General features: G+C 38.2%; 2 protein-coding genes and 1 long non-coding RNA gene across 3 annotated transcripts; 1 reads left to right on the top strand and 2 right to left on the bottom strand.

Annotated features, from left to right (window-relative positions):
* Positions 1-11,022: 11,022 nt before the first annotated feature.
* LOC117134667 lies at positions 11,023-11,853 on the bottom strand. The gene is made up of 3 exons (XR_004458788.1): positions 11,348-11,853; positions 11,141-11,283; positions 11,023-11,078 (listed from the first exon to the last, which is right to left on the bottom strand). It is a non-coding gene; the product is annotated as an uncharacterized LOC117134667 (long non-coding RNA).
* A 384-nt stretch (positions 11,854-12,237) lies between these two features.
* On the top strand, positions 12,238-13,333 carry LOC117135090 (putative odorant receptor 98b). Its single transcript, XM_033295034.1, has 3 exons — positions 12,238-12,613; positions 12,669-12,855; positions 12,913-13,333. Exons 1-3 carry the CDS (start codon positions 12,238-12,240, stop codon positions 13,331-13,333), a joined length of 984 nt encoding a protein of 327 aa, XP_033150925.1.
* A 306-nt stretch (positions 13,334-13,639) lies between these two features.
* LOC117134666 (cuticle protein CP14.6-like) lies at positions 13,640-14,542 on the bottom strand. Its single transcript, XM_033293069.1, has 3 exons — positions 14,367-14,542; positions 14,225-14,300; positions 13,640-14,127 (listed from the first exon to the last, which is right to left on the bottom strand). The coding sequence occupies exons 1-3, from the start codon at positions 14,540-14,542 to the stop codon at positions 13,969-13,971; spliced, it is 411 nt and encodes a 136-aa protein (XP_033148960.1). The 3' UTR covers positions 13,640-13,968.
* Positions 14,543-26,365: the final 11,823 nt, after the last annotated feature.

Raw genomic sequence — 26,365 nt, 5'->3', positions numbered from 1 at the left:
ACTAAATTTCCATTCTCATCTTGCTTTTTACTAAATACCCATTTACAATCTACGATGTTTTTATCTTTTGGTTTTTGAACTAAGTCCCAAGTGTTATTTTGAAAATGAGAATTAAGTTCATTTTGTATCGCTTTTTCCCAGAAAGCCTTATCTTCACGGAATTTGATTTCGTCGAAAGTGTCGAAAGTGACATTTCATTTAAACATATTTGAGTATTCATCAAACATTTCTCTAAAAATCTATATGATAACTTCGGCTTATCTTTCATTCTTTCACTGCGTCTTATCTCATTTATATCTCATTTTATCGACAGTTTCAATAACTGGATCGGCATTCTCCAGATTTGTGGAATTTTTATCGACTTGCACATTTTCTGATCTTATTGTATCAGCTTCATCATTTTCCATCAATGGAAAATCCGACTCTTCATTTTCTAATACACTATTTGATTCACATTGAACCCCAGAGTCTTTTTCTTGCATAGTCCTTGATTCAAGCATATTTGCTTCATCCACCACAACATCTCTAGCTGTCATAAACTTCCTCGACACTGTATTCCACAATTTATAACCATTTGGCTTATATCCGACAAGTATTGTTTTGATGGATTTATCATCAAATTTTCGTTTTCGAACTTTATTTAGTGCATATACTGTCGAGCCAAATATTTTAATAATATTTAAAATTTTCTTTTTATTAATTGTGGAGTGTGAGGAACCGTTAAATGATAGCTGATACCTTTTTCAATGCAAAATTCACGCATTTCATTTGAAAGATATTCTCTTCCATTATCAATATATAGATTTACTAATTTTGAATTAAAATGGGCTTCGCCTTTTGCAACAAAATCTTTAAAAACTGAAAACACATCAGACTTGTATGTTATTAGATATGTTACACAGTAGTGTGTGTATTGATCATCGAAGATAACATAGTAGTTTTTGTTATCAATTGTTGATGGTGTGATTGGACCACACACATCAGAGTGGACTACAAACAACTCCCTCTGAATATTCTCTTTATTTTTAAACTTTTCAAACTTTAAACATGATTGTTTACCATTTATACATGCCTCGCATAGTTCTTTATTTAATTCAATATGGTTTAGAATATCACTATCCTCAAATAACTTGTCTCGCTTGATTTCTAAAAATTTGCCTATACTAATATGGCCCAACCTCTCATGCCACAAGCGATAATTTATACATTTTGATATATATATTCTTGAATTGGTACATTATACTCACACATTCCTTCAAATACTACGTTTCCATTTTTCGTAACTTTGATACCCTTTGGGTTAAATTCCGTTGTCATTCCTGCATCCTGCATCCGTTTTACTGACATCAGGTTGTGCGGAATATCTTTACAGAATAGCACATTCTTCGATCTACACGGCATCACCATCCCACAATCACCCCAGGCGCAGTGCTTGGGCCTGATTCTGGATAAGCGGCTCACCTGGAAAAACCACACGTCCAAGATAGCAGCTACATGCCGTGCAAAACTCAAGAAGATGAACTGGTTGCTGAAGCCAGCTAGCAAACTCAGCCTTGAGAACAACTTGCTACTGTACAAGGCAATCATTGTTCCCTCGATGACCTACTGCATCCAAATATGGGGTATGGCTTCTGACACCAATGTTATGAAGGTGCAACGCGTGCAAAACCGAGCGCTGCGCATGATTACAAGTGCCCCGTGGTATGTTAGAAACGTCGCCCTTGCAAGCGACTTACGCATTCCCGCAGTCAGGGAGCAAATCAACCGCCATACGAGTCGGTACAATGAGCTCCTCGCTGCCCACAAACAGGCTAGCGGCATCACTGGCCAACCAGACAATCAAAAGGCGACTTAAGCGAAGGCATCCTGGCGATCTTTGGACAAGAGGACGACACACTACTCGAGTCCTTAAGTTGTAAATAGTTGTTCATGTTACTTCACGTTATGTTATCTTGTTATCTAGTTCCTAATTACACACAACGTTTTATAGCTTAAGCTTGGTTGATCAAACGTTAATAAAGTGTATATATGTTAAGCAAAAAAAAAAAAAAAAAAAAAGCACATTCTTCAATATCACTTGACGTCCACAGTTGCTAAGTTTCACCACACCTTTGCCTGTTGCCTTTATATGTTCACCACGCTTTGCTATTTCGATTAACCACATGCGCGCTCAATTCTTCATCTTCATTCATTCAGAAAACAGTGTTTTGTCTTTTACTTATGTGGTCTGATGCACCAGAATCTAGTATAAATTCTACTTCGTTTGGATTTATGTTCTCATCATTTTCTCTCATCATAAAAGCAAAACCTTGTGCAGGCAGAAGTAGTGGCTATTTGAGCTTGTTTTTCACTATTTTTGTCTTTTGCTTCCTTATTTTTTAAGTAAAAACAATCCTTCTTTAGATGCCCTAGCTTTCCACAATGGAAACATTTTAATTTTCGCTTAAAACTTTTCTTAACTTGTTTCATTGCTGGCTTGCTCACGAATTTAGGTTTGTTATATATGAAATTTCTATTTCCTATAGCCTGTAGTACTTTCGAACTTGTATCCTTACTCACGCTTTTAAGTTTTATTTCATGATCTAATAATCGAGTTTTTACAAAAGCCAATGTTAAGTTGTTTTCTGACAGGGTCTCTATTGCAGTAATAACACCATCATAACTGGATGGAAGAGTTATAAGAAGGTGTGAAACTTGGTCCGTATCATCTAACTTGGCCCCTGAAACAATGAGCTGCGTCACTATATTGTCAAAAAACTTAAAGTGGTTGGCTAAAGCCGTATCGCCTTTCAATTTTAAGTTAAGAAGTTGTTTTCGCAATGAGAGCTGAGATGCTAAGCTTTTTCTTTCGTATACAGCGTCTAGCTTTGCGAAAATTAGCTTGGCTAACTTCATTATTAACAAATCCAATGAAGGAGTCACTTAAATATTCAATAATTATTCGTTTAGCTTTTCTCTCTGCTTTTTTTATTTCATCAGTAACTTCTATTATTTCTTCGTCAATCACATTTAATAATTCTTGCTCTTCTAGCACACTTCTAACTCTAAATTTCCAAATAGTGTATTTTTCACCGTCAAACGGTTTAATATTTCCTTTTTCTTTATTCATTTTTCACCTTTTGTCACTAAATCACTAAACTAAATCACAATGTATTTCTAAATTCAGTCTGCAATTGGCGTTGTGTTGTTTTGGAATTATTTTGCAGCGTATAATACATATTGGGCACACACGTTTCTGTTGAAAAATTTGGCAACGGCGTCAATGTTATGTACTATGTATGGGAAATTTAAGATGCGTCTTCTGTATATTTGTTTGGTGAAGTTTCAAGCGGCGTCTTATTGTAAAATTTCACGTGGCGTGCTGATATACAGTGGTGAACTAAATTATTGGCACAGTAAGCATATTTAACCTTAAGTCTGATTTTCCGCTAATCCATTGAACTTTTATTTAAAAAAAAAAATTTATTTGGCAAGGGTGAAGAAAATTCATCTTTTCAGTTTTCATTATTTTTCATTTATTTATTTTAATTTAATTAAAATTAAAAAACAAAAAAGGAACTAAATTTGGGCTGACAAAATTATTGGCCACACGTAGCTTTCTAGCGTTAATCTCTGCAGCTAGGCAGCCACTATTTGATCGATCTGGGCAACTCCTTTTTTAAAAAGCACCGTTACTTTTTGTTGCCACAAATATTAACTGCCAAATTCGTTGCCACGTGCCATTAAGTTCGGAGAAATTGACAATTTTGTGAAAATGAACGGAAAACAGAAGGAAACCACCGAAGCTCAACGCAAAATTATTCTATATATGCATAATCAGGGAAAATCTTATGCTGAGATGGGCGAAATGCTGGACAGAAGCCGTTTTACGATTCGGAGTATCGTGCAGCGCTTTAAGAAGGCTCCGACATTGCAGAGTGCAAAGCACACAGGACGGCCAAAAGCTTCGAGCGATCGTGAATGTGCCCAAATTGTAAGAAAAGTTAAAAAAAAATCCGAAAATAAGCTCAACACAAATTGCAGCTGAGGCTAAGCAAGAATTTGGCAAGGACGTTCATCCCATAACGGTCCGGAGAGCCCTGCATGAAGCCAATTTCCATGCACGTGTTGCGAGACGTAAGCCATTAGTTTCAGAAACGAATAAAAAGAAGCGAGTGGCTTATGCTAAGGACTATTTAAGCAAGCCAAATGAGTTTTGGAACACTGTGCTCTTCTCTGATGAAAGCAAGTTCAACATTTATCATTCAGATGGCCGCAAAAGGTAAGGAGGAAGCCCAACACAACAGAGCTTCAAAAATAAAATCTGGCAGCGACGATGAAGCACGGTGGTGGTGGGCTTATGGTATGGGGATGCATGTCCGCTGCAGGTGTTGGCGAACTTGTATTCATTGAAGGCATAATGGACATGAAGTATTATAGGGAAATATTGAAAGATAATGTTAAGAAGAGTGCCGAAAAGTTAAATTTGCCGGGTTCGTTTACGTTTCAACACGATAATGACCCAAAACATACTGCCTTAGATGTGCGCATGTGGATTGCCTATCATATAAAACATACATTGCCGCATCCGCATCGAGCATTTGTGGGAAGAACTGGATAGACGTATAAGAAAACATCCCATATCGACAAAAGCGGAGTTGAAGGTCGCACTAATGGAGGAATGAGCTAACAACAAAAAAATTAGTTTCTCCTGCCACGACGTCCTACAAGCCGCGTAAATTAAACAAAGGGGCTTCCCACAAAATATAAGCTGCTCTTATTATCTAGTGTTTAGATTTGAAAAATGCTGTTTCCATAATTTTGTTCAGCCAAATTTAGTTCCTTTCTTTGTTTTTTAACTTTTAAATAAATTAAATATAAATGATTATGAATAACAAACTGGAATACCTGAATTTTCTTCACCCTTGCCAAATAAATTTTTTTTTTTATAAAAAGTTCAATGGATTAGCGGAAAATCAGACTTAAGGTTAAATATGTGTACTGTGCCAATAATTTAGTTCACCACTGTATATATACTACACAGCACAAAAGTGTTTTCGCATGCAGAAAAATTTACAAATTTTTTCTTTAGCTTACATTAAATAGTATTAGAGTGTGTTTTTTACTAATTTTTTTTTAATTTATATTATTTATACATTTCTTAAGAATATAAAAAAAAAAACAAAATCAAATTTAATCCAAAATAAAAAAAGTTATAACAATAATAAGATAAGTCGAAAAAAAATCCGTCACATAAGTGTTTTCGTTTTTGCTATTTCTCACTTTCTCTTGCATTTCGTAAATGTACAGTTATAGTTACAGTTACTTTTGCATTGCTGCACTGATTATGACTAAATTAAAGGCATATTTTGTGCATTTTAAAGTATTTTGTGTTACAATGCAGACAGAGACAGACGTGCTAATAAATTTTTTGAAATCCCGAGTAAGAGAGTACCTTATGATACAGTGCAGTTGGTATATTACAACTATTTCCATTGGCAAAACTACCGCCGAACTGGCTCAAATGTTCCAGCTGCATATAAGAACATATTATAAGTCGCGCCAGTAAGAAAATAGACTCGAAAATAAGCCAGTGGATGGAAGGCCACCCAAGCTTTCAGCGAGAGCTATTCGCTTCATAATGAAGCAAGTGGATAAAAATCCAATGATCTCGACTAGAGCGTTGGCTGTTGAGGTAGCGGAAGAATGTGGAGTGCATGTTTCACACGAAACTATACGCAGAACGATCAAAGGCAACAACTACGCATCACGCGTAGCCAGAAAAAAAGCTTTGTTGTCAGCAGCCAACATTCAAAGCCGCTTTTCTTTTGCTACCGGTCATCAGGATGCTCCGCCAACTTATTGGAACAACATGATTTTCTGCGACGAGACAAAAATCATGTTGTACTACAACGAAGGACCCAACAGTGTGGCGAAAGCCTCTCACAGCCTTGAACAAAAAGAACATCATACCAACAGTTAAATTTGGCAAGCTGTCTGTTATGGTCTGGGGCTGCATTTCGAGCAAAGGAGTGGGCGATTTGGTGTTCGTTGAAAACACAATGGATGCGGTACAATATTTAGATATATTGAAGAACAATTTGATAATGAGCGTCCAAAAGTTTGGGTTTGATCGTCATTTTAAAATCTACCAGGACAACGACCCAAAGCATAAAGCTCACAATGTTCGCTTGTGGCTCTTATATAACTGTGGAAAAGTCCAGAGCCCAGACTTGAACCCCATAGAGCACGTGTGGGCGTATTTGAAGAAACAGGTGGAAAAAAGGCGGCCAACATCACGCCCACTGCTAAAACAGTATATTACTGAAGAGTAGAGTCGAATTCCCGCTGACTATAAAGAAAAACTAATAAATTCAATGCCAGCAAGGTTAAAAGCTGTTGTAAAGGCAAAAGGCTACCAAGTGTTAAGTAGGCTATTAAGTAATCATTAAGTTCATTGAAACGAAAACACTTATGTGACAGAGGATTTTTTGTAGACATATCTTATTTTTGTTAAAACTTTTTTTATTTTGGATTAAATTTGATTTTGTTTTTTTTTATATTGTTTAGAAATGTATAAATAGTATAAATTAAAAAAAAATTTGTAAAAACACACTCTAATGACTATTTAATGTAGGCTAAAGTAAAAATTTGTAAATTTTTCTGCATGCGAAAACATTTTTGTGACAAGTTTGAGTTTACGGAAGACACGTCTTGTTTATTCAACGTTCGCACTAAAAAGGGAAGATACCAATATGACTTCTGAGGAATAGCTCTTTTTAACTAGATCACCGATAGGAACCAGTTCCGATATGATATCGATTATCATTGTTACTTTTGTTACGATATTTACAACAGGCTCAAACAAAAGTGTATACACTGAGCTCAAAAAAGTAGCACCTGTTCTAGTTTTAATTAAGTGCGTCTGTCATTCTGTGCAGTTGGCAGTAGGGTTGTTGGAACTTGAAAAAATATCGTATTGATGATATTTGCTGTTAAAAAAATTTCATCCGATGATATTAAGAAATATCATAAAATATCGATATATCGATATTTTTGATATTTTTTTATGTTCAACTAAATTTGAATAAAAGTTTCCTGTTGATGTAAATTTGGGTCCTTTATAGGCCTAAGAATATGTATATTCAAAAAAAACTTATAATCTTTGATTTCATCAACCATGAGCTGCAAATAAGAGACATTTGAGACACAATAAAATATTTTTTATTTAAAAAGTGGACAGCTGGTTAAAAAATAACTTAAACTTATTTTGATAAAAAAATAATAACAAAATCATTAAGGATATGATATAGAGCACAGCCCATTGTGTTAAATTTTATTTTATATAATGATTCTGATTAATTATAATTAGTAAAAATAAAAATAATTATTAATTCATGAAATACATTCGTACTTATTGCCATAAGTTAATAATTCAAAAACAAATCTGTTTTTAATGATTTTAAAAAAACTCGTTCGGTTACATGCTGGTCTGTCATACGACTACGGGAGTCACAAACAACACACTTTATGGCAGAAGCCAACCTTTAAACATTTTAAGAAAGCATCTTGGTGCTTATTTTTAAGGTGCGGTATCATATTGGTTCCGCTGGTCTTAATTACTTTTAAGCACAATGTGCATTTCGCTGTAATAGCTGTCAACTCTTTATAATATTCTTTTGCCGAACTCATTTTCACAAATTATAGTTTCCTTTCACTTTCTGGCTTAAGAGTGACCAAACATAAAAAATCGGAAATATCATAAAAAAAAAAATATCATTATCGCCTTTTTTTGCCCAAAAAATATCGCGATGATAATATTTTATTTAAGAGAAAAATATCGATATATCGATATTTTGATATATTTCCGACATCCCTAGTTGGCAGTCAACCACGCCTGCAAGCTTTTCTTGCCAGAGTCACTGGAATATTTAATTTATTCAACCTACAACTGGTTTTCAAAGAGTTCTTGCAGGCAAATTGAATACAAAAAAATTTACCAATGCCTTAATAATGATAAGGTATATTTCTTACTCATAAATAATCCCCGTGACATGTCAGTAGCTCCCAATGTAAACATGTATTAACCGTTCTATATTTTTCTTAAGCGTTTGTAAAAATGTTTATGTGTTTGTCCCAATCATTGATTTGTAGCAAACTAATATTTTTACTTGGTGTCCTAAAAGGCCCCGCTTAAGATACCAAGAGTGTGCGACACGAGATGGCTTTCAATTGGCCGTCAAACGAATTGTTGAACAGTGGGAGGAGTTAAAACTCCATTTTCAATTGGCTGCGACGCGGGAGAAGTGTTATCAGGCACAAAGTCTATTTTCGCTTTATACAAACGAAACAATTTTTTTGTATTTGCTTTTTCTTAAGCCAATTTTAAAAGAAATGCAGCATATAAGCAAATGCTTCCAAAGCCAATCCGTTGACCCAACAAAATTGCTCAACAATCTAATTTTTGCCATTCAAACACTACAGCAAAAAATATTACCACCGGACAACAAATTAGATGTTCTGACCGACAATAATTTTGAAAAACATATCGTCAAGAACCTATACATACTATACTATGATTTCAAAAACAAATAAAAAACTCGAATATAGCTGCGCACAAATTGTGGTAGAGCTGATAAAGCAGTTGAAGCAAAGGTAACATTCTTTAAATTTAATTTAATTTTTTATGTTTATTATTATATATTTTTGTTTTCAGACTTCCCGACAATTGCTAAAGCAGATCGATTCATTTTCAGTGGGTAATATTTTAAAAAATAATAAACCCAGCATTGTTGCAGTGTTGGAATACTTTGGTATGGATAATATTGACCAAATTGAGCGTCAGCACCAAAATGTGCATAATTTAAATTGGGAAAAACAAAACGATACGTTGCAGTTTTGGCTGGAAGTTGACGCATACCGTTATTCTGGTGGAAACGCAAGATTCAAAGAGCTGTCTGGCATAGCGTTACAGGTTTTGTCCTTGCCATGGTCGAATGCCGAGGTTGAGCGGGTGTTCAGCCAAGTGAATTTGGTTAAGAAACAGGATGAATGTCGACACATTAAATTCAATTTTAAGATCTTAAAAATATTAACTACATTTAATCACCATTCTAGATCTGGATTGCAGCGCCATGGCAAGTGTTGCCATGATTACAAAATCCCAAATAAATTCCTCAAAATGATTGGAACTTGTCCAAAAGTGTTATATGAGGAAGAAACAGTCGATATTGACGAATTAATAAAAAACTTTGAAAGAAATGAAAATCTAGGGTTTTTTTCAGGGTTTTTACAAGAAATCTTGGGGTTTTTGCTTTTTTTAAATCTAGGGTTTTTTCGTAAACATCTTCGGCAACACTGGAACCAATGCCCAAAAACTGAATTCTTATTCCGTGGTGTCATTTCCGCTTTTTTCCCGTCAGATCTGGCTTTTTTTAAAGTGTGAATGCATGAAAATTTTGGAAAACAGGGAGCAGCGGGAATTCTGACTTTCGAAAATGGAAGCAGCTTTTTATACACTTTGACATTTTTGTAAAAAATGGAAAAAGGGTATCATGAAGTTGTGCAAATGTATGTAACAGGGAGAAGGAGGCGTGGAAGACCCCATAAAGTATATATATTCAAGATCAGCAAGAAAAATCTGAGCCACATAGCCATGTCCGTCTGTATGAGTGCGTGTTTCTCAGCTGTTATAAGAGCTAGGGCAACCAAACTTGGTATGTAGGTGCTCCTATACAAAATATATATATATGTATATACAAAATTTAGTGCCATTTTCTTATATTTCTATTTTCAATACTGTTGATAGCTGACTGAGGTTCATCATCAAACAGCGTCGCATAATTCTCTCTCTGCGAGGTAATTTAATTAGTCATAATGCGACTTTGGCTAAAAGGGTAAGCTCAACTGCAAATTAATCAAGAATTGTATTATATGTATGTATATAATTATTCACTTAATTTTGCAGGCTGTACCGCCTTTGGATAGCATTGAATTCGAGCTACATATATACAAAACAATATACATGTATATTCTATTTGTGCGGCTTATGTTTTGCGTTGGAAAGCTGATGAGGTTGCTGCCACTGGAGCAGATACCAAATTATAGTTAGTGGGCATTATATTATTTGTGAGGACCGCACGTGAGTTAACTGCGCTTGCTTAATTTTAAATTTTACAAGTTCTATGAATTATTTTTAGCAAAGAACACCAGCAAAACCAGCATACGTACACTTTTTCCGGCTGAATATGATATCAACATTGTTTTCTTCGCTTAACACGGATCTGGATGAAGAACAGCGAAATGTGCAGAATGAGAATGTGCAGCCCGTGCTGTTTGTCAATTGTCATCTTTTATCGTGAGGAAAGCTGCCAAGCGTTGATGAAGCATCTTCTGTTTGAGTTTACTATGCACAGCTTTAATCTGTTTGAAAATACGCCCTCGCAGAATTTCTCCAATATATCAGACACTATGGAAATGTTGTTTGTTGCCTTTCTCTCCGTCATGTGCTTCCTCAACTTTGTTGGCGCTGCCGGCAGAGCATCGAACTATTTACTTTCAGTGCTTTACGTGCAGGAGGAGGATAAAGGAAGATCAGGTAAACATAAACTACAGCACTTGGCAATTGTGCACACTTTAAGCTAAACGTATTATTTAATCTTTAAGGAGGCCAACTCGACATCTGTGAAAAGCAAGGCGAACTCGAAGTTGAAGCAAATGCAGCGTGGCAAAGTGTTGCACATACATGTGGCGCCTGCTATGAACAACAATAATAAAAAATTAGAAACATAAGCAAAGTACTTCTGGATAATGTTCCAATTATTTTTAACTATTTAGAAACCAAAATGTATTTTACTTTTTAAATCAGTTCTTTAATGCTAAAATTACATATTAATATAAACGGTTTGCACACGCAGTGTTGTATAGCAAATAAAATATACATATGTATTTCATTATTATCATAAAGTAAATTAAGTAAATGCAAAATTAAGAAATAAACTAAAACTAAAAAGAAATAAACTAAATTTACTTCTAATTCATAAACTTACTTCTAATAATAAAATTAAAATAAACAATTAGGGTGTGTTGCTCAACATCCTCTGAAAGGAAACAAAAACAATTATTAAAAAAAAAATGAAACATTTTGGTAATTTTGGCTTACCTCCAACTGCGAGTCACGCTCGCTTTGCGGCGTGTCTATAACTTCCCGCGGCGTGACTACTCAATTTTCGCTTCCTATGTTTGCCATAAATGTGCGAGAGTAATAACGACTCGCTCAAAAATGACACCCCGCACTCTTGGCAACTGAAAATGCAAATGTATGTATGTATATGTGTTAAATTAAAAAAAATATTTAATTTTAACTTACGATACAGGAAAGACTTTCTGCACATCTCCGTGTGTTCCGCACCCCCCCAATTTTGACAGCCTCAAGGACCGCTTACAAATGGAGCAAAGATAATTTGTCCTTACTTTTTTTCTTTTTTGACGCGGCGCACTTGCGGATGTGGACGCTTGCAAGGGCGAGTGTATTGGGGTTGACGCTTGCAACGGCGAGTCTGTTGGATTGATCGTTTGCATGGTTGAGTGTATTGGAGGAAGCGTTTGTATGGGAGACACAACCGCCGGCGGCACCTCTGCGTACAATAGCGATGTAACGGTGCGCATCCGATTATGGTAATCATTCTTACAAAGCTTTGCCACTTCTTTCAATCTGGCTATCTCGCCTTTTAAGTAAATGATCTCCTTTTTATGCGCGAGGTTTTCTGCGATTATTTCTCAATCAAATATTGTAGGAAACAAAAAAAATTGCAAACTCACTTGACATCCATTTTCGTTTTAAGTGAATGAGAAGAGGAAAAAAAGTATTGTAAGCTGCTTGAATTTTGTAATCTAATTAGAATTGACAATGGTGAATTGTGTTTTGCGTCACGTTAACGTTAACGTTAAGTTTGAATGTTGGTTTCATTGTGATAAGCATACTTACCATTTGTATGAGAATGTTTAATATTTGATTTTATTTCTTATACAAATAAACCTTTTTATTTTCACAAAATTTTTTATTTGAAATATTTTTGTAATCATTTTCTTTGTGTGGCACACACATACACGTACACACATACAGCAAAGTTGCATTGCCGCGCCGCGGCAGTTTGTTGAAAATCAATGCAAGCGTCATTGGTGCGCTTGTGCTAAAAACTAAACCAACAATAATATGAATATTCATAGCTAACCACTGTGCTGCCGAGCAGGCTATAAATGCCAAATTCTGGCGAGGACATCAGCAATTTGTGTTTCTACTGCAGTCTGAGCATGTCAAAGTTGAGCAAAAACTTTTTTAAGATGCAGGGCGCATACTTTAGATTTTTGGGCTTTGATATAGCCGATGGCGAGCAGGGCTGGCAGTATCCTTGGAAAACGCTCTGGTGCATGTTACCATTGGCCGGCGTACAACCGATGATTGTTGCGTATATTATAGTAAATGCTGGCAGTGTGGATAAAGTGGATAGAATGACAGAAGCTATAGCTTCTATATTGCTGGATTTGCTGTCGCTTTTCAAGCTTGGGCTCATGATCTGGCAGCATAAGGAGTACAGACGACTTATTGTGCGCTTTCGTTCGATGCTTACACAAGGTTTGATTACAAATAAAGCTTATAAGCAAATACAATTAAACAGTTTTTATTTAAGCCTGCGACGATTGGATACCAGCGCGCATTATAAATGAAGAAAATGAACGAGAGCAGCGCATAAGTCAGCGTTATAAATGGAGTTTCTTGCTCACAGGCGCCTTGTCAGCTTTAATGCCATTGATAACAACAATGATGATGTATCTGAACAGCGGCGTACTGCAGCCGCAAAATAGTTTTCCCTACGTGTAAATACGAACAGAGCAGCTGAATAATATAATTTATATAAATCTACTTACTCTTAGCTATCCCTGGAACAATGAGCATTTGCATAATGCACTGTTCAGTTATCTATTCACTGTGGCAGCCATATTCGGTGTCATCTCTGGCACCATTTGCATGGATGCCTTCTTCATGTCCTTGACGCACAATCTGGTGGCTTTGTTCAAAGTAGCGCAATATCATATGCAATTGAACACGACTACGTTGCAGCAAACGCAGACTCGACTTGGAGTTGTATTTCAGCTATACAAGGACACGGTGGACATAAGCACCGCTGTGAAGCACAGCTTTCGTCCTTTGGTCTGTGTGCAGCTGGTCATAGCCTCGCTGCACTTGTGCGTCATCGGCTATACGCTCTCGATGAACTTTAATCAGGTTCAGATGCCGTTCTATGTGATGTTCACCATGTCGGTGCTATCTCAACTGGGCATGTACTGCTATTGAGGGCAGCAGGTCAAGACGGAGAGCATTAGATTTGCTGAGGCCATCTACGATTGCCCTTGGTATAAGTCGGCTGCAACTAGTCCAGCTATTGGACTCTCGTTGCGCATTTCGATGATGCGCGCTCAACGTGGCTGCATCATTGATGGCTACTTCTTTGACGCCAACATGGAGGTATTTCTAACGGTATGTATGCAACTTAAGTTGTACTAAATAATTAGGATTAATTCTTTGCAGATTGTGCGAAAGTCCATGTCCTATTTCACTTTGCTGCGTTCGATTTCCTAGACAAAGTTTAAACAACAGTTTATAGCAATTTTTGTTTCATTGCTTGTAGCTTGCTTTTGCTGCTCGCGACATTTAACATTGCAACTTATATAATGTACAAACACATAAATTTACACAATTCGTTAAGCACTAAAATGTATGTAGATGAGCGAGAAAGAGAAAAATGCATAAATACACAGGAGTGTGTGCATATGAAATGAATATGCGTGTGTGAGTGAGAGAGTATGTGTGTGTGCAAATTGTACAGTGAGAAATCGTTAAGAGGTCTGTGTATTGAGTGCAGCCCTGAACTTCGTCTTGGATGCGTATATAACAAATTAAAACCGTTTTAAATGTCAAAGTCAAAGCAATTATTTGAAGAATCGTCCGGGAGCGCCAGCGGGACGTGGCACTGGAGGCGGTGTGGGTATATGAGCGCCCTCAGCACGATAACCGTTCTCATCGGCAATATAGTTAATGATGTAGACAACGCCATCAGGTCCTGTGTAGGAGTAAGAGCCTTGCATAACCTGCAAAGAAGAAATTCATTTAGACGCCTTAGCTTATGCAACTCAATTGTTGGCAACTTTAAAAACTGCGCACAAAATGCGGCAGAGCTAGACGCACCTGTGCCTCCAACTGCGAGCCCGGATTCTTCAGATAGCCAGCCTCATCAGCGCGTATGCCATTGCTTGTCTCATAGCTTTGAAATAATATAATTTAGGTTAAATTAAAAACTGCTTACTATTTAGTTAGACATGCCACGCACTTGTACTGATAGGAGCCATCCGGATTAAGATCAAAGTTCTGCTTTAATATCACAGCGTTCGCATCAAACGAGTTGGAGCGCGGCTGGGCCAGACCACGCTGAGGCTGCGCTGTAACGGCGCTCAAGCAGCAAATCGCAAGGGCGGCGACAGCATAGGAGTAGCTTATCAACTGCATGACCTTTTGAACATCGAAGCATAAATAGAGTCATATGATTTGTGATTAAGCTCCGGCACCATAGCAATTAGTTGACCTTTTGCAAGTTGTCTATTTGCTTTGGCTAATTAATGTTTATGGCTAACGAAGTATTTATGGAAAATTGGCAAACCACCGCTAGGTGTGTGTGGGAAAATGTGCAAGCGATATGCAAACAGAGCTCAAGCATGGCTTGGAAATTGATAATTGTGTTGGAAGCAGGTCTAAAGATCAATGTGGAGATTGTCTTTATTGGCCTTTAAACACTTTTTATGCTTAGTGTGCAAATCTAATAGAGTAAAACACTATTTATTCTCTTAGTTTTGCTATAAGGATTCATTGTCAAGTTATACATGTATATATATCGCTGGATATAACCAAGATACTTTATGAGCACTCCATTAGCTTGTCGCTGCCCGCGCGCGGCTGTGAACTGTCCGCCTATGCAGCGAAGTGCGTCAGCTTAGAGCCTGCCAAGCGGCCCAAGAAATCCAAACCGTTTGCCCATTTGCGCATCAAGCTCAAATCGCTCAAGCTTTTGGCCAAGAAACTAAAGTGATGCACACACTTACTATTAACATATTTTATTTTTATATCAGTCTGGTAATACTCAAATTTAAATCACACACTGTGCTTAACCGTCTTGCAGGCAAACGAGCTCAAACGCTGACCAACAATGCCGCAGCCATTGCAGCTGCAACTGCCGCACAGCAGCTGCCACAGGTGGCCGTCTTGCCACAAGCTGCAGCGCAGCCAGGCAGCAACTCCAGCTGATCTTGTTATCAGCGCTGTGTCCGCTGATTCGTTGGTCTCGCCTGTGGAATCGCCACGACACAGCATCATATTGCAGCCACCCATGGCTGAGGCGTTACAGCAAGCACCCAGCTTTATGTTTGCTCAGGTGAGTCAGTCTACAAATATAGCCAAAGTATATAATTTAATTGAAATGTATTTTCCAGCCTATGTTGGTAGCACCACAGCAGTCAGCTGAGACGCAAACGCAAAATCACAACAATACCTTGCTACCGGATTTGGTAAATGAAGCAGCTGCTGCCAATAGTTACGTCACGCCTATTAGCAGTCCGCGTCAAGCAGCATCGCCCACGCTCACGCCTACGCCCACTCTGGTGAACAGCAATAGTTATGCAATTGAATTGCCCCCCCCGCCGCCAAGCACAGCAGCAGCAACAAGTTGCCTCTATTCAGCATACCAGTATGCAGCATATCAGGCACAGCTACAGCAACAACAACAGCAGCAGCAGCAACAGCAACCAGCATATCCATCGCTGCCCAAAATGCCACATGCCAACATTGTGCAAAGTTTTGTGCCTGTCTATGAGCCACCAGCAGCAGCTGCTACAGCCGGCAGTGCTGCTGAAATCTATCAGGAATATGTGCAAAATCCCTACAATTTAACGCTGCAGCAACAGCTGCCACCGCAGCAGCAGCAGCAGCACCAGCAGATGCAGCCACCACCACCACCACAACAACAGCAACAGCCAGCTGAGTTAGCTTTAGCATCGCCAGCGAGTTACTTCAATGCCAACATTGATCCCAGCACTATACCGCCTGGATCGGAGCTGCTCTATGGCCAGCAGTAGTCAGCTTTAAGCTTTGAATAGCAAGACGGTTCCCTAACCGTATACGTTTTCTATTTTTATTAGTCAATTTACGGGGCGTTTTATTATGTTATGTGTGTCTCTAGTGTTTGTAGTATATAAAATTTTGTGTACATTTTCAAAAGCAAAAAAACAATTCAATTGAAAATAAGCAAATACTATACAATTTTTATTTAACACACTCCGCCAGCGCCCAAGTTAATGTTTTGCTTTTCATTCTGCTGACTAATCCATAGTAAGAGTAATTAACTAATTGTATGCAACCTTTGAAGTCGATAAAGCTTTATGCCACTGTTTAAACAACAGACAGACACTATAGTTTCAATTACACTAATTCAAAGTCTATTTATATTATGTATTAATATGAATATCGTATATATGTTATGCTAAACACAGTAAATTGAGGTAATTGTAAATAATTAAACCTAAAATAAACAATCAAATAAACTATTAATTGACTTTGTTATTAACTGGGTTCTTAAACATTCTCTTTGCTCTTTATAGTGTAGCACCAATTAGCCGTTTGGTGGGCCCACAAGATCTTTTTGGTCCCGAGCTATCTTTAACGGGTTGCCGAGCCGGTGGCAATCTTTTAGGTCAGTTTAGGCGGTAGGCGGTTGAGCGAGAGAGCGGGTTCGATTTCTCGCAACGTTAGGCACAGTCGATAAATAAATCACTAACACAATTTAAATGTTTAATTTAGTTAGCATTTATTTTTAAGATGGTTAGAGATTTATTAGATTATGGTGCTTATTGAAGGAAAAGAGAATCAGCCAGGGACGGGAAGCGCCCAGGGCTAGATGCTTAAAGCGCCCAGGGACGAAGTAGAACCAGGGCTACGTCCTCTAAGTGCCCGATCGATACAGAGCTTTCCGTGGTGGTAGGCTGATCCCACAAAGCTCAGCTTATCGACCCAGCTGATCTGTGGGTCCATCTGATTTCGTTACAGTATATTCAACATTTGCCTTGCAAGTTTTTGGAGAAGCTTAAGGTTTTTTTTGCATTTCTACAAAACTCTAAAACATTGTCTTCATTTGTTGCCGCATTTATAATAATTTTCTATCTGAAATAAATCACAAAACTGCCTAGTCATGTTTTCGACCGATTGCAAAAAACGATCGGATAAATAGCTTAGGAATTATTTATATTTCGATTTTCAATATAGACAGCGGGTGTGCACGTGCTGTTGCGCTGCCGACGCAGCTGCGGCGTCGCTGCTGACGCTACAGCTAAAACAAACTGTGATGCGTCCGCTGTTATGTGTGTTCATGAGTGCATGCGTGTGTTTGCTGCGATGATCAAAGTGCATATAAAAGTTGGTGGCGCCCAACTTTAATTTGTCCACTTGTTTGAATTGTATATTCAGATATTATGCTTTTGATCGTCGCAAATGTGTTGTTTCTTTCAGTTTCTATTAAAAAAAATTAGATGCATGTTGGTTGGCTTAAGGCGCTTTTCAAGACTTGAAAGCGTATTAATTTTAAGTTGGGATATAACAAATGAATCTAACATTTTTTGCTTCGTGTTGGCGTGTTGAGTCGTGTTGGAGTCAGTGTTGCCGTTTTGGGGTTTTATACCCCAGATTTGGGGTTTTTTCAATTGCTCTGAGGTGAAAATTTGAATCTAGGGGCAAGAAGCTAATTTAGCTTTATTTTAAATGCACCCACATAATACAAAAATGCTCTAGCTTGCCATTGGCTTGCCGCCAAATACAGTTTAATCTTAGATGAATCAACTGATGTTAGCTTTACAACTAATCGGTAAGTTTACGTGGCTCTGTGTTATTATAGTATTTATCAACATGTACTATTTTTAATGCATGTATGTATATGAAGGCGTAATCATTAACTACTGTTCTGTGGAACGTAAGGAAATGGTGTCGACGTTTCTTAGTTGCTGAGAAACACGCACTCATACAGACGAACGGACGGACGGACATGGCTATATCGACTTAGCTAGTCGAGCTGATCAAGAATATACATTTTGTGGGGTCTGCCACGCCACCTTCTCCCTGTTACATACATTTGCACAATTTTCCATTTTTTACAAAAATGTTAAAGTGTATAATAAAAATATATGAATGTATAAACGACAATAAGGTATCTGAAGCTTATATGCAAGTGTGTACTATCTTTAGTATAATTTTTTCATAAGATTTTTATTAATCATATTTTTCCCCACTGAAGATTATAAAAGTCTCGGACCCAAGAGACTCTCAATAGAAGTGGCAGTAGCACGCACATTGGAGCAGTGGGAGCCAACAAAAGACAAAAGCTCACATCTTACACCAGATGTTTAAAGAAAAAGTTATCTACTTTTGATTTTCCTGAAACTGATTCTCTCAGATTTACAAAGAGTAAATAAGTGCTTTCAAAGCACCAGCACAAATGCTACAGAGTTACTTAAAAAGAGTTAATTTTTTTTTAATAAATTCTCTTAAAAATGCAGTTATAATCTATTGCTTAGCTGCCTCGATACTTAGCTGCATCGTCAAGATAGCTGCCTGATATTTTAATTTTTCTGCATTTTGATCACTTTTGTATGAAAATAATTTGGTGCATCCAACTTAGCAGCCTTTTGCACTTATGTATGTGTTTCTATGAAAATCATATGTGGCAACCCAGCCAGCCATCTATCGATAGATAATACAAGATTGATCGCAGCCAACTTGACGAGAAAGTTTCTCTCTTGTTCTTAGATTTTAAACACAGCACATGTATCTTTAGAGAAATAAACATTATTCATAAGCAATCGGCGTAGTCATTATATCTTGCGCACATATGAGTATGCCAACGTGGTGACCCCGAATGCAAAAAACAACTACTTTCTACGTTCTGTGAAATCTCAATCTTTAGTGCACTCTAGCACTGAAGACGAATTCTTCGACGCCGCCAACATGGCTAATTCTGAGGAAGACCTCGCAGAACAAATGCAAGATATGAAACTGCAACTCGACCAACTTCAACGCCAGCCAGCTGGATTTTCATCACATGGCGCGCACATGCGCGTCCCTATGTTGAACAGAACTACTCCGGAGCTATGGTTTGCCCAATTGGAACGACTATTTCATCTTCACAACGTCATTACTGATGAGCACAATTCGACATAATATCTGTGAATTTGGAGGAGGATGTAATTGTTAAATTAGAAGATCTCATCACTCAACCACCCCTAACCAACAAATACGCTATTTTGAAGCAGCGCGTGCTTAACAAATTTGCGGAACCAGCTGGTCTAAAACTAAAAAAGCTGTTGCTTGGTGCGGAAACAACTGGTAAACCGTCAGATATTTTGGACAACTTGCGGCGACTAGCACCAAGCACAGGGTGCGAAGCCATCATTCGTTCCTTGTTTTTGACAAAACTCCCGAATTCTATTCGCCCAGTTATATCCGTGTGGGAGGAGGAGAACCTTGACAAGCTAGCGGAGATTGCTGACAAAATGCTTGAAGCTAGCGAGATAAATTCTCCATTTGTTCACTCAGCAATCCAAATGGAACAGCAGCAACATGTAGATGCAGTAAGCAGCAACAAATCCGTCATGTCTGATTTAACAACGGCCGTACGAGCGCTGTCTACCAAAGTTGACAAACTACAAGAAGAGCTGCGCCAAGCGAAACATGTCAAATCAGCGCGCCAGTCGCACGATAACAAAGACGATAGCAGTTCAAAGCTGTGCTTCTACCACACCAGATTTGGAGATGAGGCCCGCAAGTGTCAGCCAACATGTCCACGTTACCAGCAGTCGTCAAACTAGAGATGCTGCCGTTGACTCAGCTGGTAAACGGCAGCGCAGCAACCACCGGCAAATCTAAAATTCAAAATAACATTCAGCAAATTGGTCCGGACCAGCGTTTGCACAGTGGTATCTGTAGTTCCACGTACCATGGCGCCATGTGCACTTAACAATAATCGACTTTACCTGTATGCCGCTAATCAATACTTACGGAAATTATACTTTACAGCTCGATTTGGGCCTGCAGCACTCATTCACATGGCCTTTTATTGTCGCTGATGTCCAAACACCCATAATTGGTGCTGATTTTCTTCACACTCACCAGCTGCTTATCGATGTCAGTCAGAAGCGACTGCTTGATGCCTCAGACTTGTTCCAATCCGGCATCCCAAGCTCATCGCAAAACTTTAACACGTCTCAGGAGCATAACGCGTCAAATGCATCAGCTGATCTACAAAGCACTGTACAACGCATCGACAAACCTATTGTGTCCGAGCGCGCTCATGCTCACACCGTGTACCATTTTATTGAAACACGGGGCACACCTGTAGCTGAGCGGCCGAGACGACTGTCAGGTGAAAAGCTGGCTTCGGCAAAATCGCAAATCAACATGCTCATCGATAAAGGAATATGTCGCTACTCCAAAAGCCCATGGGCTAGCCCCCTGCACATGGTGGCAAAAAAGAACGGCACTTGGCGGGCTTGTGGCGATTACCGCAAGCTAAATGGGATTACTGTCCCTGACCGCTATCCGATTCCGCACATTCAAGATTTTGCCGACCGACTCCATAACAACCGGATTTTCACAACGCTGGATTTGGAAAAGGCATACTATCAAATCCCTATGGCGCAGGAGGACATAGAGAAGACGGCTATCTGCACTCCATTCGGTTTGATTGAGTTTCATTTCATGCCATTTGGACTCAAAAATGCGACGCAAACCTTCCAGCGCTTCATTGACCAAATTTTTCGTGAAATCGATTATGTATTTTGTTATGTTGATGATATCCTCATAAGGTCAGACTCGGCAGAACAGCATAAGCAACATTTACAAAAAGTCCTTAGTATATTGAAGAAACATGGATTAGTCGTCAACAAAGAAAAATGCAATTTTTCTCAGGCAGAGGTGCAATTTCTTCGCTATATAATAAACAGCAAAGGCATAAAACCACCTAATGACCGAATAAGCGCTATTTACGAGTCCATAAAACATTTTAAACATATGGTAGATGCAAGGGCGTTTGTGATAAAAACTGATCATAAGCCTCTAATATATGCTTTTTCACAACGACCTGAGAAGTCATCCCCTCGCCAACTGCGTCATTTGAAATTTCATTTCCCAATTTTCGACTTCAATCATTCATGTGAGTGGAAAAGAAAATGTCGTTGCAGATGCGCTTTCGAGGGTAAATACAATATCCATGCCTTTCCTTACTAGACGCCAAGAATATTGAAGAATTCCAAGCATCTGACAACGAGCGTTTCTGCACTCTTAAACGGAACAACTTCGCTTCAACTGAAATCTGTGGAGCTCAACAAAGGAGTGCATGTTTATTGCGATGTTGCAACAGGCTCTGTGCGACCATATATTCCGCAGCCATTACGTCATCGCGTTTTTTCTCAAACTCATGGATTGTCACACCCCAGTGGCAGAGCCACGCTCAAACAAATCCGACGCAAGTACGTGTGTGCAAAGATATTCTGGCATGGGCAAGAAACTGCTTACCATGTCAAAAGGCAAAAATACACAAACACAATGCTCACCTGCCAGAAAAAATTTCTGTACCCGATCATCGATTAGAACATGTGCATCTGGACATTGTGATCATGCCACTGGTCAAAGGTTATAGGTACTGCCTTACAATGATTGACCGTATCTCTCGATGGCCGGAAGCAATTCCTCTTCAGGATATGAGTGCAGAAACTGTATGCAGAGCCTTTTGGGCTTGTTGGATAGCACGCTTTGGTTGTCCAAAAACCATAACAACTGATCAAGGAACACAATTTGAATCCGCACTTTTCAAGTCGTTGGCGAATGTCGTTGAAAGCAACCACGTACATACGACCCCATACCACCCACAGTCAAATGGTATTATCGAGCGCTGGCACAGATCCTTAAAAGCTGCATTAATGTGCGAGCCTGGCTCAACTTGGCTAAAATTGCTTCCAGCCGCACTCCTTGGCCTTCGAACCTGTATTAAGGAAGAACTACAAGCTTCAGCTGCTGAAATGCTTTACGGATGCACACTTCACCTGCCTAACGAGTATTTCACTGACTTTGACTCGCCACCCAGACCTGCAGAATTTGTGAGTGAGTTCCGCACCAGTATGCAAGCCCTGAAGTCGACTCCAACAGCACACCACATCAAGCCAAAACTATTTATGCACAAGCTCTTACACGATTGCTCGCATGTGTTTGTCAGAACTGATTCTGTTAAAAAACCGTTGGAACCACCATATACTGGACCATTCCAGATTATCGACAAGTCTTCGGCTCATGTTTTTATCGTCCGAATGACACATCTTTAAAAGTTGAAAGACTTAAACCAGCATTCTTGGAAAACGATACAATTTACGGAACATCGGACAAATCTATAGCTACAAGGGCTCAAACCATTCGAACTTACGAAAGACGTTCCCTTCTATAGACATATGACTTGTCTAGGGGGGGGAGTACTGTGGCAACCCTGCCAGCCATCTATCGATAGATAATACAAGATTGATCGCACGAGAAAGCTTCTTTCTCCCGCCGATTTAGAATTTAAACACAGCACATGTATCTTTAGGGAAATAAACGTTATTCATAAGCAATCGGTGTATTCATTATATCTTGCGCACATATGAGTATGCCAAACCTCTGAACTTGTGTTGATAACTGCTAGGTGGCGCCGCACAGTATCTTTTGAAGTTTGTTTGTTGTCGCTGCACTCTGTCCTCTATGTTTCTTTGCCGTCTCGCTAGCTCGCATCTAGTGCTGTCTCTCTCCAGCAATTAAGACGCTACTCTGCTACTCCGTTGTACTTTGTGTTTCGTACCGTCCAGGCCAACGCAGTGTCTAATGCTATCTCTCTCAAGCAACTAGAACGTCACTCTGCTACGCCTCTGTACTCTGTGTCTCGTACCATCAAGGCCAACGTCGTCACCTCTTTCTTCTATGCACCGCTTCTCGTTTTCTTTGGCTGTCCCATAAGCGAAAAAAACTTTTGCTACCGCCGTGTCCAATGCTATCTCTTTCTAGCAACGACGCTTCTGCGGAATTTCACTTTAACGTTCAATCAATTCACTACACAATGGCTTTTCACTTTAACGTTCAATCAATTCACTACACAATGGCTTTATTAGCATTCTCTTGGATTTCCGAGTTGTGTTTTTTTAAAAGTACGACCTTAATTTAGTGATTAAGGCTTTATTTCTTATTTTCCCGCACAAATCCCGTTTGAGCCCCCAACATTGTAGGAGAATACTCGTCGGCAATCACTTACTTTTAATACACATATAAAAACACTATATTTCAGTACGTTATAATGGTTTATCCGTTTAATGTATATAAGTAAGTAAATTAACTGGTTCACATATATTCTTTAGCTTTCAACCGACACAACTTAACTCTTTCGCAGTCGATGCCTTGCTATGATCATCGATATAACTAAAAATAAAATATATCGATGATACCTTCGTTGATCATCGATATAACTAAAATCAAAACATAACGTATTCAATCAACAAATGTCCATATGACATTTCCACATTCCTACATATTATTAACATATTTTTTTTCTAAAACCTCACACATTCTGTCCTGAAGGGATGCGAACAATTTTCCCAAGTAATTTAACGAAATCGAGCCCCATGCTGATTTGATAGCTGTAATTAGTTCAGGAACGCTCAAATATTGCTGACCCGATCCATAAACTTGTCGTGTTAGCCATCCCCAGGTTTTAACTCCAGGTTTTGACTCGCTATATATGATTTTACAATCCGGGCCGTATGTATAGGGTCATTATCATGTTGATAAATCCATTTTAGACTAGGAAAAAGAGTTTGGAAGTGTGGAAAGGCCTCTTTCAATATATCATTATAACATAACGCATTCAAGGTGGTTGGCACAAATTTAAGCTCACAGGTGCCATAATAGGAATTGGCCCCACATCATAATACCTCCAGCACTGCCACGCTCACAAATGAATTCCCATCGATTGATATGTAAATGTTTAGCAGCAGTTGCCGCCAAGTTGGGCGCAATGCTAAGCAGTGTTTAAAATGCTTCAGTCGAAGCTGCAAAATTTGCAAAATTTCGACTTATTACTGTTTTGACTGTTCGCAACTGTTCAATATGAGCTGCTGCTTCTGCTTATGCTTCTGAGAAAAACGAAAGTCGCAGTCGAAGCAACAACAGAAAACGCTCACCGACGAAAAGCAATCAGCAGCAGCATCGTCCGTTGTGAATTTTGATTTTGCTTTTGCTGGCTGCTAACGACATCAGCAACGCAAGTTAATGCACAAAGTTTGCTGACAATAAATAGCTTAGATCATTGAATTTAAAGTCGGATTTGACTTGAAAGTAAGCATAATGCTTTGGTCTGATTAATACTTATATTTATAATATTTATATTTGAAATGTAGCTGCAAAATTTAAATTATGATTACTTAACAATTAAAATGTTATTTGGAAAATAATTGTTGAACAGCTGGCATAGCTACATGTAAAACATGTAAAAATAAGCTAAAAAATAATAGACTATCAAATTTAAAAACTCATTTGCTTAAATTACACAAAATAACTTTAAATGCCGCAAGTGTCGAACAGTTTGAAACGTCGTCGCCAAATTCCTCCATAATAAAAACAATTAGAAAAAAAAAAATTAAAATTGAAGTGAATAAAAACAACTGTGAGGCGTATATTGGATTGGTAACAGAAGACCGCATTCCGTTCAATGTTTTAAATTCTCCAAATATGCGAAATATCGTTGACCCAATTTGTGATGGACTTAAAGCCGCCGACGGAAAAAAAATTACGTTAAATGCATCAAACTGCAAAAAAACTTTGCAAACAGTGGCAAACAATATTAAAGCGCATATAACCAGTGAAGTGACAAATAAATTATTGTCTCTAAAAATAGACAGTGCCACGCGGCAAACAAGAAACATTTTCGGCATAAGTGCACAGTATATAAGTTCAGCCCAAATAAAATCCCTTATATTGGGCATGGTCGAGCTCAAAGGTGTTGGATCGAGCACAGCCAAAAATCTCGCCGCAAAAATAAATATAATATAAGCTTAAACCAAATAGTTTCAATTACATCTGACAATGGTGCCAATATGCTTAAGACAACAAATATTTTATCATTTGTTTTCGATGAAAACATTGACGAGGACGACGAATTTTGTTCTAACGATGAGTATTTAAAAAAAATTGAAGATATAGAAAAAGTGCCATACAGCTCAACTGGTTGCTCTCGATGTAACCAAATCGTCGGATATGTTGAAATATTTATTTAATTGTCGTAACATGACGAAATTTATAAGAAAAACCTCAAATGGGTTTCGCGAAATATTCGAGCTGAAACAGCTAAAAATGCCGCAACTAGATTGTCCAACTAGATGGGGATCCACCTACACGATGCTACAGGATGTGTTAGTGGCTAAAGATGTCTTAAATAAAATTGAGTCAACTAAAACTAAAACAAAATCGAAGAAGACAATTTTGAGGTGGATGCATCGTTTTGGGACTTTATTGAAAACTATTGCTTAGTTTTTAGTCCATTGCAGAAAACAATAAAAAAAATGCCAAGAAGAGCAACTGCATTATGGAAATTTTTACGCCCAATGGCTAAAATTAAAAATTTGTACACAAAAAATTGTAAATGATGCAAGTCACGAAATGACAAAAACGATTGGCGAAAAAATTCTGAGCTCTATAGAAGTGCGATCGAAAACATTATTAAATAATAAATTTCTCATTTCGTGTTTGTTTTTGGATCCACGTTTCCAACATACACTAACACCACAACAAAAAAATGATGCAGTGAATCATTTAAAATCCATATGGGATAGAATATACGACATAAATTCTACTGGAAATGTATGCTCAACACCAAATTCGGGCTCATATCAATCTGTGAACCGTTTTTTTGATGAAGAAGATGAGCTGTTAAACGCTTACTTAGTGCAAGGGATTAAAAGGAAGTCAGTAGCACATTCGACGTCTACTCAAAGATCGACAATCTTCAACTTCCCTTCCAAAGAATCGATGCAGACGTTCTCACATTTTGGAAAGGAAAGCAGTGCACTGACCAGGAGCTATATGCACTAAGTAATGTTTGCTTTGCTGTACCACCAACTCAGGTAAATACGAATGTTTTAATAAATTAATATTCACAGTTTCATAAATATGTTTTCTAACAGGTGACGGTTGAACGAGCGTTTTCGACGTTAAGACTAGTACTTACTG

Source organism: Drosophila busckii, chromosome 2R (genome assembly GCF_011750605.1).
Source record: "Drosophila busckii strain San Diego stock center, stock number 13000-0081.31 chromosome 2R, ASM1175060v1, whole genome shotgun sequence".
Classification (NCBI taxonomy): domain Eukaryota; kingdom Metazoa; phylum Arthropoda; class Insecta; order Diptera; family Drosophilidae; genus Drosophila; species Drosophila busckii.
The sequence above is the reverse complement of the archived record's forward strand: the minus strand, read 5'-3'. Positions and strand labels throughout refer to the sequence as shown.